This window comes from Apiospora hydei, assembly GCF_038363865.1.
Source record: "Apiospora hydei strain CBS 114990 chromosome Unknown utg000002l_segment0_segment0, whole genome shotgun sequence".
Taxonomy (NCBI): domain Eukaryota; kingdom Fungi; phylum Ascomycota; class Sordariomycetes; order Amphisphaeriales; family Apiosporaceae; genus Apiospora; species Apiospora hydei.
The window spans coordinates 1,024,008-1,039,551 of NW_027117361.1; the positions used below are offsets into that span (position 1 = coordinate 1,024,008).

Here is a 15,544-nt window from a genome sequence, read left to right on the forward strand (position 1 = left end):
TCGGGATTGTTTGTTCGTTTGTCAGGTTATATCAATAATGGGTTTCGGGCTGGCTGCCTGGCAGAGGCTTAGATTGGATTCGGCGCTTCTCTCGTGGGAAGGAGTCTTTCTGTACTATAGGGGTATATACTGGCTTTTCACCGTCACACATAATTTGATGGGATTAATTTGAGCAGATGCGCCTTTTCTGGCTGTATAAAAAGATTCTCGTTGTGGTTGCGGTATTGTGATATATGTGACATTGTCCTCGTGACTGCAGGAAGAAATGGTCCCACGTGTAGATGCATGGGTGCGAGTGAGAAATCTTCTGTATTCTCTCTTCATCTAGTTCTTTCTTTCTGTATCTATCTCTATTCGTGAGAACTTGCTCAAGGCTCCCCCCAGGTTTCGGCCTTGCCCCGTGAGAGTATATCCCGGGCCCGCGCCTCGAGCCACTCCGTATTGCCCCAGAACCCCCAGCTCGCCTGGAACCGCAACCAGTCCACCAGGGCCGCCTCCCAGTGCGCAACGAATACGTCCCAAGGATAGGTCTTGCCGGACACGGCTTCAAGGCGGGCCAGGTAACGTCTCAGGAGGGCCTTTTCGCCTTCTTGCATGCCTAGGGAGGAGGGGATGGATCTGGAAGGAACCAGCATGGGCACGGGCACGGAGCAGGTGAAGAGCTTCGCGAGGTCGCACACGCCCAGGCCGAGACCGACGTACTGGAAATCGAAGAAGGCTACTTTGGCTGCTTTCCCATGGCTGCCGTCACCACTCCGCCCAAACAAGTTCTCCGATTTCACGTCGCCGTGGATAAGGGTCGCATAGGCGGCGGTTGCTGGGTGAGCGGGCGAGACGTAGTACGCCGCCTGCTCCGCGGCCGATCTTTTCCCTCCCGCTGAAGAAGCAGTGGAGGAAGTTGGACAGCAAAGAGCCTCGCTCCACTCGCTGTCCTCGTCCTCTTCTAGGGACGCGTACTCGCTGCGCCGCGTGGCGAGATACGTGTAGCCGCCATTCTGCCAGACGCCGTGGACCACGGCCGGCACTCCATTACCATTGCCGTTGCCGCCCGACTTGGAGGCGGCCGCGAACTCCAGCGGCGGCGGGACCAGGTGTTCCGCGTCTTTGCAGTACCGGGCCTTCTCGTCGTCGCGCCAGAAGAAGCCGTGGAAGCCCGCGAGCCAGTCCAGCGCCGCGCCGACGAGGTCCGGCGTCAGGACGCCGCGCTTCTCGAGAGCGAGGGGGAACGGCGCTGTTGCCTTAACGGTCTCCTCCTTCTCAGGGTCTGCCGACAACGAAGGCTGCTGTTGTTGAAAGCATGGTTGATAAGCAGACGGGACCTCCCTCTGCAGATCCCGCAGCAACAGCGCCGTCGTGGTCCCATCATGCACACTGCCCAAACACTCAGCAACCGTCACCCCATCATCACCATCCCCTCCACCACTCCCAAACCCGGCCAACCTCGGCGCAAGATGCGCATAAAAATGCTGCTCGACCTGATACGACAGAATCTTGCGCAAATGCCCCTCGTCATCCCGCTTCTTGCTAGCCGGCGGGCTGATATACTTCAGTATGAGCGAAAGCGGCTCCTCCTTCTTTGCCTCGGGCAACCGGGCCTGGACCCGGCAGATGTGCCCGTACCCTGCCCACAGCGACTGGACGGTCCTGCAGGAGACGAGCTCGAGGCCCCTGTTGGCCAGGAGGGCTGCGGCTATTTCATCGAGCGACTTTGACTGGGATGGTGGCATGACTGGCTGACTTGGGGATGGGCTAGTGCGTGCAGCCGTTGGATTTTTATGCAAGAGGGGAAAAAAGGGGAAACGGTGTTTGTTGTAAGCCGGCTAAGTGCAGGGTCTCGTGCAGCTTTCGTCTCATGTGACAAACGGCGTATGCACAGGTCTGTTCCTTTGTGGTAAGGTAAGGTAGCGCCAAAGCCGGCATGGCAATGTGTGGGTCTCCAACGAGGAGCTACGGGCATACGTACATGTATGTACCCACATGGATAACGACTCTCTTGCTGTACATCAGACATCTACAAGATGACAGACACGCCCACATACTCGAGTCAGTATTAGCCGGCCCCAATCTGCTCATCGCTTGCTCGCTGGCATTCATTACATTAAACTACCTAATCCTGTACTACTGGAAACCCTTCAGGGTATATATATCTCTCTAATAATTTATAACAACGAACAAGAAACCAAAGCCCCAAAAAGAACATTATCTCGCTTTTGCTCATGTGGACTGCGCTGGAGGGGGGCCGGTGACAGGGGGCATGATTACCGCCACAATACCACCACCACTCATGGGCAGTGTCAAGTAACCAGATATGGACAGGACGCCTGGGCACGGCATCACACCCATCACCATCCTAGCAACCACCACCAAGTCTAAGGATGGCGCGGCGGCTTCCTGCCCATAGGACTTCCTCGTGACGGTTGGTCATCTTTCTGACTCTTCTTACGGCCAGGTGACGACTCGGCCTCGTCTTCCGTAACACTAGCCGAGTCGACTTCGGCCTCCTTGAGCTTCTGCCGCGCCTTGTCCCTAAGCTGCTCGGCCTCCTCGCGGGCCTTCTGCGCCCGCGACTGTTTGCGCCACATCGACGCATACCGGCCTTCGCGGCCAATCAGCTCTTCGTGTGTTCCGCGTTCGACGACCGTACCGTTCTTAAGCACCTGTTTGTGGTTTGTTAGTTGTGGGTTCTTCATATAGGTCTTTCGCCATCTTCCATGTGTAGTTACGTACCAAAATCTGATCGGCATTAACAATCGTCGACAAGCGATGCGCGATAATGAGCATGGTCCGGCCCTTGGCCAGCGTCGCAAACGATTGCTGAATCTTCTCCTCCGTGTCCGTGTCCAGCGCCGCCGTCGCCTCGTCCAGCAGCGTGATGCGCGGGTTCTTCAGGATCGTCCGCGCAATCGCCACACGCTGCCTCTCTCCGCCCGACAGCTTGACGCCGCGCTCGCCCACCACCGTGCCGTAGCCATCGGGGAAGTCCATGATGCGGTCGTGGATTGAGGCGGCCCGACAGGCCGCGAAGATCTCCTCGTCCGTCGCGTTCTGGTTGGCGTACCGCAGGTTGTACAGGAGCGACTCGTTGAACATGTTGCAGTCCTGCGGGACGATACCGATATACCTCCGCACCGAGTCGATGGTGAGGTCCTGCACGTCGTGGCCGTCGATGAGGATGGAGCCGCTTGTAGGGTTGTAGTAGCGGAAAAGCATGCGCATGATGGTGGACTTGCCGCCCCTGACTCGCCGACAAGCGCCGTCGTGGTTCCCGGTGCGCAGTGGAAAGAGAGATCGGACAACGCATTACGACGCTCGTCGTACGAAAAGTTGACACCCTTGAACTCGATTTCGCCGGTGCACGACGTGAGAGGCTCGGCTCCTTCCCTGTCATCGACAAGCGGCTGCTCCCGGAAGAGCTCCAGCATACGTTCCGCCGAAATCAGGTTGTTCTGAATCGTTCGATAGAACGTTCCGAAGAAGTTCAGCGGGCCTTGCAACTGCGCCATGTACGTGATAAGGATGACGAAGTGACCAACGGTCTGGAAGCCGGCAGCCACGCGGTAGGCCTCGATGAAGCAGGCGATGAGAAGCGCAAATGTAAAGACCGCACCCTGGGCCGAGTTGAGGTAAGCAAGAGTGACGCGCACCCAGTACTCGAATCCCTGCATGACAATCATCGCATTGCGATAGCGGCTAAATTCGTACTGTTCTGCGTTGAAGTACTTAACCGTGTCCCAAGAATGCAGACTGTCGTTCTTCACAGCCTCCATCTCTCGGTCAGCGTTGACGTAATCCCGGCGGAGCTTGACTCGCCATGACGCCAATCGAATCGTAACGTATATGTAGAGAATCGTGGTGATAGCCACGACGAGGCCGAGGTAGATGTCGAAGGTGACGGTGAGGTAGACGACGGCCACGACCAGATCGAACATCATGGGGCCCACTTGGAAAGTCACCAGCTCCAGGAAGGAGTTGATCGCACTTCCCTTGTTAAGCGCAGAAATGACCTCACCGGTACGCTTGCTCATGTGAAACTCGGCACTCAGGTTGTGCACGTGCTCAAAGGCGGCCGTCGATATGGCACGATACGAGTACTGCTCGACGGGGATCCACAAAACCGTTCGTGCGGCGCTCAGTATACCCTGGGACCCTTGCAGCCACTTGAAAAGCACATACAGCCCAATATACAGCCATGGCGTCTGCACGTCATCACCCGAAAGAGCATCGGTAATCAAGCCACTGGTCATGGGAACGAACACATTGAGCACACGCTGCGAAATCATGATCAAAAAGCAGATGATGGCAAGACCTTGCAGTTTGCGCGATTCCTTGGGCCAGAGGTAGGGAATCAGGATGAAGAACCCCCGGATGTAGCTGAACCAGTTGACATTAGGCGGCTCCGTAGGTTTGGCCCAAGCGTCTTTCGGCGGCTTTGTTGAACCATTCTGTCCGGCACCGGCAGACGGAGTTGTTCCGTAGGCATGGCCGTTGTTGGCACCGTTGCCCGACTGTGCACCGGCTCCCAGCAACGGTTCTTGCTCGGAGGAAGAGCCGGGCAGATTCTTGGCCTTGGACTTGGACTTCCATGCCAGGGAGACAAAGAGGACGACACATCCCAACACCAGGAGGGCCCGACCAAAATGGATGACAACTTCGACAGTCTCCCACGGCGTGGCCTTTTCCCGGTAGTGGCCGCCCTGCTGACCGCCGACGGCGGGTTCGTGGTGGGGACGCGTGTAGAGGCTCAAGCTGGACGCGATGATGAGCAGCTCGAACGGCAAGGCCGAGACCCAGGTGAAGAGGTGGACCAGCGTCGGCGCCGGAGTCGTGTCGATCAAGCTAATGAGCACAATAGACCAAGCGAAGAAGGACCCGATGATGAAGACGACGGCGGCCTGGCCGGGCCACCACTCGTCCTTGCGGTAGATGAGCACCTGGACCAGGATGAGGACGGCATGTCCGACAAAAGTGAGGATGATGAAGGTATGCAGGAGCCTTAGAGCCAGCTTCGCAGAGTCCGAGAGGTTGATGGTGCCCTTGGCCGAGTCCTGGTCGCGGTCGGGCTTGGCCCGGACAGGCAGCGGACGGCCGCCGGGGCCGCGCAGCAGCTTGTTGTCGTCGCGGGGCGCATGGATGATGCCATACGATATAAAGGCAATCAGGAAGACGCCGAAGACGACGGCCGGGTAGGCGATCTTGCTGACGTTGAGGACGCGCAGGATGGTGGCGAGCGGTACGCGCTGGGACGGGCTGCTTTCGCCGTCGTCTACCGCCATATTTTTTTGTTGACGACGTGATGCTGCCGGATTTGTCGTGTCTTGGTATGTGCTCCCAAACAACTGGGGCGGCGGACCAAGGTCAGTACAGGAGCCGAGGCTTCTCGAATCAGTCTTGACCAGCAAGCTCCCGGCTTTTTGTCAAAGCTTGAAGTAGGACTGGCGTAAGAAAGAAAAGAGAGGGAGAGGAAGCGGTTTGGGGGAAACCGGTGAAGGGGGAAGGAGAGTGATGTATGAATGTTGAGCAAATGTACATGTAAAGTAGTAGTAATAATAGCAGCAGGCCTGTACTGGTCGGTAGTAGTCGCAACATCGGGTGTCGGAAAGAGAAGGACCAGGCTTAAGCAGACCCATGCTCGGCCAATTCAGTTCTGGGATGGAGACTAGACTAGGTTCGGCTCCCTTGACTGCTTTCCAATTGACTACCGACGAGCGACTTGCCTCACGCATGTCTCCCCTGTTCCCCTGCTCCCCTGTTCGGCTGTTCCAGTGCCAGCGTGCCCCAGTCCTCAGGTTCAGGTTAGCCTACAGTAGTGTCGGTGCGTGTGTGCGTCGGTGGTGAGTAAACACTTTGCTTTCCTTCACCGGTCCACCCTTTTTTCTTTCTTCCGCCTGCCTTAGGTAGCCTATCGCCGCAGTTGGTACCACGCGACGCACGCAACGGTGGCCCCCATTCATTGCAAGCCCGAGTACTTGCCTAGGTACTCAATCCATCGAATTGACCGAGTTGATCGAATTGGTGGCCATTGATGTTCCCAGCAACAGGCAAGGCCCCAGCCCACGAGTCGCAGCCCGAACTAGGCTGTCCTGGTGTCTGGGTCCGACCTTGGGAACAGTCCGACTCGCCGACTGAACCAACCTAGCGGCGTTTATGTAATGATGTCGTATCGCCAGTTCCCACTTATTAAGCACTTCTGCCAGAGGCGGGGCTTCCCGAAAGGGCGCAACACCAACCGACGCAGCCCCCAAGTGCCCCCCCAAGCGCCCCCTCGACTCCTTCCTTGCCCGTCAAGTCAAGAGCCGTGACCCTCCAATCCAATCTGTACCTTGCAGATCTCGCTAGACCTACAGTAGGCCGACAAAGCATTTCGACTCATGCTACTAGCAGCAAGTCTTGTCTGGATAAAGGCAGCGTGGCTTGGGTATCATCTGTCTGACGTGAGACGAGCCTCGGTACCATTGCCCATCAAGAGAGTGGATCGACTACTGCATTCTACTCATGCTTCCATTGGTGATGACTTCCCGTCTCGACACCACCAGGACTCCAACTTTGATAGACTAGACCTGGAATCGGGTCGAGTCCGACTTGCCGTCTGCATAACGGAGCCGTTGTTGTCCTCGATATAGCTACCATGCCCGTATCTTCATTGGACTGGACCAGCCTAGTCACATTCTGGGGGTGCATAATAATATATGATAGCTCACAGATGTCTCTTCGACAACAAAAAGACCCGCTTCCCTCGTCCGGGAGGCCCATGACGAAAGCACGTCGCTTGGCTGGTCGAATTATATCGCATATCACATTATCTAGCCCGCCCATACCCTCCTTTATACACAGCAGCTAGCGCTATCTATGTACGTGATATCCAAGAACAAATATCTCTCTATCCAATTTGTCTCTCACCCTCGACTCAGATGCCCCTCCCAAGGTGAGATCCTTGACTCGTGCTTGATGCCCTACTTAGTAGCATAACCCCATCATCACCTTATAGACTTGGGGATTCCCAAACATCCCTGCTCAAGCGAACAAACCAAGATTGCTTGTGGGGTAACGCAACCTGTCTCTCTTTTGCGAACCCATAGTTTTGGAGAAGCCGGATAAATCTAGAGCTATAGGTCAGTTCCACCATCACAAATCTCAGGGGCTCATGGGGTATGACGGACCTCTCATTGTCAACTCTGGGTTCAAGGCAGATGTTCATGGTGCGGTAGTCGGTTTGCAAGCACCAGTGTACCAAGCTGGACAGCCAAGCCGGCACCAAACCCCTCGCCCACTCCTCCCCGACCAGGACGTGCAGGCCGCGGTCCCAGTCATCCGCACTCACGTGCCGGCCAAGAATGTCTTCTTTGACCCAATATATCTCAAAATAGCCAAAGGGGACGCCGTCCCACATACCAATCACGGGGAATGAGTTTTGTGACTTCAAGGAGTCCGTCAGGAAATTCTCGTGATACTGCCCCCAAAAGGCCGAGACTCGCGGGTTAGACAGCCACCGTTCGAGAAGACCGGCGTCAGACAGCGTGGTCAAGTGGGCGTTCTCCTTCTCGCCAGGAGTCTCGGGGCCTAGGTGAGGAACCGGTTGGCTAGACGCGGATGCCACGCGGAAGGATAGGTATTTGCCTACGCTGGGCACAAAACGGGTGTAGAAAATCTCACCCATTCGCGGTGGCTTGGGACGCACCGGATACCGTACCCCATCTCGGATCCGGTATTGCAGGGTTGGTGGCGGGTAGTAAGTGGGCAGATGCGAAGCTGAGAAGTAAGGGCCGATGGGGGTTGTAGGTTTGTTGGACAACGCGATGGGGATGGTGCCTCCGGGCACGTCAGACATCAGTTGACTGGCAGATGTGATGGACCATCTGTCGGTGGAGTCGTTCTTCTCGGGTGAGGTTGGCCGGCTGCCGGGTGGAGATCCGTGGTGGGAGCTGGTCTTCTTGGGTTGCAGTGTAAACAAGAAGAGGCCGCTGGGGATCTGCCAGAACCCGCGTCTCGTCACAAACATCTGATCCCAGCCGCCCTCGCTCTCCGACGTGGCCACGCCAACGGAAGTGTCCAGGGTGGAGATCAGGCCCATCCTCTCGAGCTTCGGGATCATGTTCCGGGTCCGGAATACACCATCCCTCTTTATGCGGATCTGCCACTCCCCCTTAGGTTTGGCAGTCTCCGGTGTCGAGCGGGAAGCAGCAGTGGTCAGATAAGGAGAAGGCTCCGGTTGCTGAAAGTACCAATACAGCGAGATATACAGCATCAGTGCAACCTGGCGGGATGGGCTTTTGGCTGGCTCATATTCGTCTGATGAAGGGTTGGAAATGCTGGAGATGAAAATGGTGTCAGACTGGAGGGTTGGTCGCGTGAACCTGTGAACCGGCTCCTGATCGGCGTCGTCCTGGTCCTGGTCCTGAGCCTGGTTGCTGCCCCCCTGAGCTGATGTCTCAGTTGCGCCACCCCCGCGATTGTCACCATGTACCGGGTCTGGGCCATCCTCGGTATGCAAGGCGATAGTCCAGCCTGCAGGGAAGGGCGTATGGCGGTGATGTGTGTCGTTTGATTTGAAAAAGATGCCGTTGAATATTGGCTGAGCAACGATGACCTGCCCGTCGGGCAGGTGTACAAGTGACGACATTGCAGCTAGGCAGGTAGCTTCTAAGTCAATGCTGATTTGATGGAAGGTGCCGTTGTCATGTGCTGTGGTGGTAGCAGTAGCAGGTAATCTAGTGCTGCTTCAGATGGCTCGTTCTGATTCGGGCGTCTAAGGTGGGATGAAAATGCGGGGTATATCTGGGAAAGGACGAGAGCTACTCGCATCAAATGGGGAGGGACATTAATAAGTCTCAAGCAGGGCGGCTATCAGAAAAGGTTCTAGAAAATGTACGGAACGACGTATTTGCACGAGCAGACCGGTGATGGCCGAACAAGTACATGAGACGCCGCGGGATCACCTCACAAAAAGACGGTATTGAGGGGGAAGAGTGTGGCAGGCGAAACTCTAGATCGGACGGGTCATGGTGGGATGATGTTGGCAAACGGTGTCCCCGACCCGACCTTCAACACACGTCACCGCACTGGTCAGCGTCCCTGAGAGTCCCGAAAAAAAGAGGAAGGGCTGCGACCTGCGCAGGAATGCGAACATTGAATGATGCACGCCAACGCAACAGGTTGCCGCGCCATCCTCGTGGGTCGCGTGACATGGAGACACGAGTGATTACCATGGGATTTGACGATGGCAGTTGTCTCTCTACCGAAAGACTGCTATGGACGGATGAGGCGTGGTTGTCTAGAAGCGACCAATCGTTGTTTGCATATTGTCAGCCACAGCCAGTGTCGGCCTTGAAGAGCTAAAGAAGGTAGGTAACTAGTGAGCGACCCCATAATGACTGGATAACAATTGATTCGATGCGAATGCGGTAGAGGATACAGCGCTGATAGGAGGAAGGATTTTGATACTCATAGCATCCGCATTCGTTTGTTGAGCTCAATCTGGAATTGTGTATTAGTATAATTGTGTATCTCAGCTCTGTGTAGAATCAATGCGATGCCGTGTAGAGCGCCAGCCTTGTTGATGGTCAGATTGATCGTTCAGTGTATTTATTATGCGGGTTGGAGAACCTGACACGAAAAAAAAAGATGGCAGAATTGCATAACTTCAGCTATTTGCATCTTGGCTCCGGTTAAAGACTCTGATGCATGCAGCTAGGCCCCTGCCGAGTGCGATTTGAGACTCAATTGATGGATGAGCAAATGCATCTCTAGATTCGGCTTTTGACATGACTTGCAGACAATTCGAGGTGGGATCTTCTTCATACGGGCCAATATAACAATCGCGACTTCTTCATCCCTCATCTCACCCACCACGGACGAAACACACCTCATTTCAATCCTGGCGCCGTCAACCAAGCCGGGGAGAACATGCTCTGGGCAGGCCGATTCACTGGTATGCCCACATTTTACTGAACCTCCACTCTCATCTCATTTCCTCGTCGATATTAGAGACCATTGTATGGCACAAAAATAGTGTGGAAAAGGTATGCGGTCAATCAATCAGTAAAACAAAGGCTGTCTATATGGATTAAACAAACAAAACCAAATGCTTCGGTCTACGTATTACAACAAGAGGGTATCATGACGAAGGGAAAAAGAACTATTCGTCCGTGCCGTTTTTCTTGTCCTTCTTCTTGTGTTTCGGCTCCCTCCTCTCATCGTCCTTGTCCTCGTCCACCTCCTCCTTGGCGCTGCGCCGCTTGTCCTTCTCGTGGTCCAGGACCTCTTGCACCTCCTCGGTTCCGAGGTCCTTGGTCTCGTCGTAGTCCACGTCGTACTCCGAGGCGACGATCTTGATCTCGTTACGGAGCCCGTTGGCGTCCTGGACCAGAGCCTCCCATTTCTGGGGGTCGAAGCCTCTCGCCTCTGTATAATTCAGTTAGCCACGAATCTCCAACGAGCAAATCCAATACTGCGAGGATGCTATTACTTACCATACAGAGTGTTCTGCCGCCGAGTAATAGTCATGTTCAGCGCGGCCCGGTAGGAGAGGTCCTTGCTGATGAACAAGAAGTAAAGGTAACCGCCCATAATGGTAGTCAGACCAGCCAGGTAGGTCACCGGCTCCATCATATCCCAGCCGAGATCCGTGTGGAAGGTCAACCAATACACAGCACCCCACCAGACTGAGAGGGCGCCGAAGCCCGCCTTCGCGAGACGGTGGGCGGCGCGGTGCGCCAGTGCGTCGCACTCCTCCTTGATGCTGGCGAGCTCGCCGATGCGGCGCGACATGCGTCGCAGCCGGACGCGCATGTAGTGGGTGCGGTCGCTGAACGAGGGCACGCCGATGCGCAGCTCCGTGTCGTGGCCCGTGATGCCGATAGCGAACTCGCGCCCGCGGGCCGCGTCCCGGATGAAGTCGCCAATCTCCGTGCTGCTGCTCCAGCGCACCCAGTCCTTGTGCTCTTGGGGCGTGTCGGCGCCTTCGCGGCCGAGACCCGACGCCGAGGCGATGTTGGGCGACTTCTTGTTCTTGTTGATGACATTGCCCGACTCGTCCTTCTCCGAGGCCTCGGCGCGGAAGTACACGCTGGGCATCTTCTCTTTTCCGTCCTCGTCAAAGACCGGGGGCAGCTCGGCCTGGATCAGGCGCTCGAGGTAGGAGAGCGGCTGCTGCGGGTGGATCAGCAGGGCGAGGGGTTGGATGTCCTCGTTCTGGCCTATAGATCGGAATTCGCCCTTGTTCCCCTTTTCGTCATGGGTCGCGTCGGCCGGAAGCGGTATAATCAGTTTGAGCAAGCGCGTGGGTGTAGTAAGGAGCTTTCCTGTGCGGGCATACTGTTAGCGATCGTTGACACCGGATCTCTATATCTGGGCATCGATGAGGGCCATGTTTGCTTGCTTGCCTTTTGCCATGTTCTTGTTCATTTGCTTCGACTCCAGGTCTACGGGGGCTTGTCAGCGCCTTCTCTTTGCCAGGGCCCTGCAAGAAGTTCGGATTAGCAATTGCGTTGTATATGTGGCGTCTATAGGCTCAAGTGGGCGCACTCTTGATCTGTTGCTTCACCGCGGCCTCCATGCCGACTTTGACTTCTGATTCGTGTACATCCGCATCACGCTGGTTGGTCTCCTTGGCCGACTCGTCTCTTAGGTCCTTCTTGGGTTTGGTAGCATCGTCATGAAACGAGCTCGAGTTCATGCGAAGCCATGTCGTCGGACTCGCGCGTGGTTGTTGCAGCTTCCAGGCCACAGATCGACCGGTCAAGGCGGGAGATTGTCTCAGTGGCCGCAACGCCGCGGTGCTCGTCAGCTGTCCGCAACCTCTCCGTAGCAGAAAACTCATGTCTGCTGTATCGTAGATTTGCGTCGCTTTTCCGGAAGATGACTTCGTATAATCTGGTATACAGATTTTATTTTTATTATTTTGGCAATAAGGGAATTAATCAGCGCCAAATGTTGGTATAATGAGCGATGAGGCCTCCTTGTTGTCCCCGGAGCTTTTGCCCGGTTGCAGATAGTCGCATTCGCATGACGTCAATTCTTCCAAGCTAATCGGCCAGGCCACGCTACTCCAGTCGCTGCTTGTGAAACAGCAGGCAATTGTGAAAAGCAATCCAGCGGCATGGGCCTCTGCCGTCGCGCAAAGACCCAAACATCGTCGGTATGATACGATCCACCTGTTTTGATGCTTGGAAGCAAAAGAAGCTTTTGCAGTTCCCTCCTGGTGGGAATTGGGACTTGGTATTAGTAGCTTCCATCCTTGCTAATAGCGGCCTTGCGATGCAGGCACCAACCTTCATTGATTCCGGCAATTTTGGGCCGAACTCTCTCTCGATTGACGGGCAGCTTGACATGACACAGGTTCGCGAATCGTCATCGTGATCATGAACCGCCCTCTACCTACCTATGTATGTATGCTTCTGATTGACCACGGTTCCCCAGTGCTGGACGATCTAGATTATATATGTGTAGGAGATTCTCCTACATCAGGGGCATTCAATAGACTCGACTCTAGAAGGCTTCCATGCGCGTCATGTTACAATTATTGAGGTTCCATAAGTCCAGTCTTTCGATCGTGACTTTTTGTTGGTTGATCGTCCAGTCCACCCAATGAGTCCTTGGCTGATGCACGATACCCACGCAGTTATTGTTTTCGCGGCATAGCTTTGCTATTTCTTATGCATGGCAGGTAGTTTGCTTACTGCATCGTACGATGATCACTCGCTTACCGCCACAACTCGTCGAAAAACTACATAGTCGGCGGTGCGACTGTTGGTCAGGCCTCGTCTGAGCCTCACTGTCACCCCTCGTGGTTGACAGTGGCTGGCAGCTCTGGGTGTCCAATCAGGATCGGCCAGCGAGAAGCTATCGAACCCGCTCCGAGAATTTGGGTCTGCGACTCCCCACGAATTGCCTAATACGGCTCTTAGGCAGTGCTTGTATTTCTATAATTAGGCGCAAGGTTCAACCGAGCCCTACCTCCTCAGTGCAGAAATCAACGGTTGCCAAGGCTGCAGCCTGGCAATAAACCCGACGATGGAAGGATGGAAGGGATGGAGGTGACAGCACACCACCGCACTATCTGGTGCTGTGCCGCATAGGACTTCTTCTCCGCACCTAGTCATCATGGCGGAGAGGTGGAAGGTTCTTATTGCGCTCGTCGGCCACTTTCTCACTGACCCGAGATGTGACTTGCATCATCCCTCTTAAGCATACGCCAGCCAGTCATCCATCCGGTCACAATTTCGAATATCTACTGCATATACACTCGGCCGATATAGAGCAGAGGAAGACTGAGTGACAGCTCCGCATTCTGAGTCTTCTCTCACATCTTACCACATACCCACAACAAGTCTGCTCTGGGCAACTATCATCATGGCACGATACAGCTTCCAAAACACCCTCGCGTTCTGCCTGCTGGTGGTGTGGTCTCGGCCAGCACTGGCCGCCGACAGCAACCCTTCCGTGGACATGATCGTCGGTCTGTCGGTCGCCGCCGGCGTCACAATAGGAGTCCTCGTCATCCTCTGCTTCCTCGCCCAATGCGCCCCTGCACTATGCTGCGGTCTCGGCCGGAAGGACGAGTCGTGGTTCAACGGCCACAACGACAACATGAAGGAATTCGCGACACCGCCGCCAATAATAGAGAAGCCAGAACCTATTGTACATCCTATGTACAAATGAGATGTTCTTTTCATCCTCGATCTCGCGTTGAGGATCCATGCCGGAACAACTATGCGTGTATGAGAAAACGCTCGGTGTATCGGAGCCACCGCATTTGGCGACATGCCAAAACGGTCCGACTGTTCCAACAAGCACGCATGTGCTATCTTGCATGGTAATTGCGAGGAAAGAAAGTGCCGGTATGGTGTCGCCTTTGGAAGCAGAGGCGACCCACCCACGATATCATGTTTACGAGCCTCCCAATTTCAGTCGAGACGGAGTGCGGGATGTAAATAACGATGCATTACGCCAGGGGTGGTGATATGGGAAGAATCCAAGATTCTGGTTTACGTTATGGGAGCATTCAGGGAAGGAATTGCATTACATGGTCGGAGTTCGGAGCATTATCATGATAAGGGGCGGTTGGGGACGACTGTCCCACCCAACATTGGCGTTGACGCATTTTAATCGTTTATATATACCCATTTGCTTGTTTTCAAGGAATGCTGCACTCATTTATAGCCATTATAGATCTCTACTGCATACTGTTCTCATGTTGCGATGTGATTATGTTCATACATGTATACTGCTAGGAGCAACATCTGTCACATACGACCACAGCTCTCAGACAGCTAGGGATCCCGTCCGCTCTCCCATATATAAGCTGAGAAGCGCCGGATTAGTACTAGAGTCGGTGACGATCTGGGAATCCCCGGTGTTGTATGTTTTTTACTGTATGCTACAGTTTTGTCGGCCGATGATGCAGTCCATCTTCACTCTTTTTTGACAATATGCTTATTCGCTGAAATCAAGTCATGCGTGCACACAGGCCATATTTCAACCCACCCAGTAACGGGAACGATCGTTCTTGCGTCAGCACTGATGTTATTACTGGAATCATTTACTTAACAGAGCTGAGACCGGATCATCTGTGTACAGCAGGCAGTACGGAAATGTCGCAATTAGACAGGGCGAAAGGCGCATACAATTGCTATAGGAACGAGCTAGGTATTGGCAACCTGACAGCACAGTGTAGTGTCACTTGCCTACCAACTTTCTACGGAGAGAGATACGCAAGAGGGGAAGCAGACGAGGTCATAGATTCCATTCACCTTCCTGTCCCTGTTTACTCATCCCATCTTTCCTGTCCAGGGGATTGGATGATATTGACCTTGCTTGCACATATCCAGGTAGAATTGAACGTCGTGTTGCTGGGTTGGGAAACCACTCACTCCGCGTGGATGACTTCATGGTGAGTGGTGTGTACTTGCTCTGCCAAGTGATCCTCTCCAACCTGCCCTGGAGTGGAAGGATGTCGTCGTATGCACCAGCCTTTCGGCGTTGGGAAGTAATGGAGGTAGGTAGATAAGCGCCTTCTCGCATATGTGCTACTGCAATTTGGCTGCTGTCACTTCTAGGTGCCAAAGAACCACATGCAACTAGAAGCAATTGTGCTTTCTCAGACCTGCCTGGGCAGGGCAACGATCACAGGAAGTGGTAGGCACGCAAATCCGAGTTGGGATTGCGTAGTTGTCGCAGCGAAGATGCGATATACCCTTTGGAAGGCGTGCCATGGGAAGTCGCCGATTTGTGATCTGTTCGCCTCGGCCGCGCGCATCATGTGATGCTATCGACTGCTCACCTTCCTTGAGTAGGTAGGGGCCAAGCAAGTGAGATGTGGGAAGGTCTTGGGCAAGGACTGTGCTGAATTTTCACGATTAGAAACCATGTAGTTCGTCACCCACTGAGAACCTCCTCTAATATCAAATGGAAGCGGGTTCATCAAGGTGGCTTCCTGAAACTGGTGATTCTAAATGTTCGAACGTTGCACCGAGAGAAGGGTCGGCGTGCGTCTGCGCAATAACTCAAGCATTTCCTGTTCCAACACCTGCATGGAATGGCAATACCG

At 54.5% G+C, this 15,544-nt stretch overlaps 5 protein-coding genes across 5 annotated transcripts; 1 reads left to right on the plus strand and 4 right to left on the minus strand.

Moving 5' to 3' along the window:
- Positions 1–368: 368 nt before the first annotated feature.
- On the minus strand, positions 369–1,727 carry PG997_000303 (uncharacterized protein; the record flags this gene model as incomplete). Its single annotated transcript, XM_066804618.1, has 1 exon — positions 369–1,727. One exon carries the CDS (start codon positions 1,725–1,727, stop codon positions 369–371), a length of 1,359 nt encoding a protein of 452 aa, XP_066674391.1.
- Positions 1,728–2,369: 642 nt separating this feature from the next.
- PG997_000304 (heavy metal tolerance protein) lies at positions 2,370–5,273 on the minus strand (the record flags this gene model as incomplete). Its single annotated transcript, XM_066804619.1, has 3 exons — positions 2,370–2,657; positions 2,728–3,239; positions 3,305–5,273. The coding sequence occupies 3 exons, from the start codon at positions 5,271–5,273 to the stop codon at positions 2,370–2,372; spliced, it is 2,769 nt and encodes a 922-aa protein (XP_066674392.1).
- Positions 5,274–6,979: 1,706 nt separating this feature from the next.
- PG997_000305 (uncharacterized protein) lies at positions 6,980–8,617 on the minus strand (the record flags this gene model as incomplete). Its single annotated transcript, XM_066804620.1, has 1 exon — positions 6,980–8,617. The coding sequence occupies one exon, from the start codon at positions 8,615–8,617 to the stop codon at positions 6,980–6,982; it is 1,638 nt and encodes a 545-aa protein (XP_066674393.1).
- Positions 8,618–10,132: 1,515 nt separating this feature from the next.
- Positions 10,133–11,815, minus strand: PG997_000306 (uncharacterized protein; the record flags this gene model as incomplete). The annotated part of the gene is made up of 3 exons (XM_066804621.1): positions 10,133–10,398; positions 10,467–11,297; positions 11,521–11,815. The coding sequence occupies 3 exons, from the start codon at positions 11,813–11,815 to the stop codon at positions 10,133–10,135; spliced, it is 1,392 nt and encodes a 463-aa protein (XP_066674394.1).
- Positions 11,816–13,347: 1,532 nt separating this feature from the next.
- Positions 13,348–13,656, plus strand: PG997_000307 (uncharacterized protein; the record flags this gene model as incomplete). The annotated part of the gene is made up of 1 exon (XM_066804622.1): positions 13,348–13,656. The coding sequence occupies one exon, from the start codon at positions 13,348–13,350 to the stop codon at positions 13,654–13,656; it is 309 nt and encodes a 102-aa protein (XP_066674395.1).
- Positions 13,657–15,544: the final 1,888 nt, after the last annotated feature.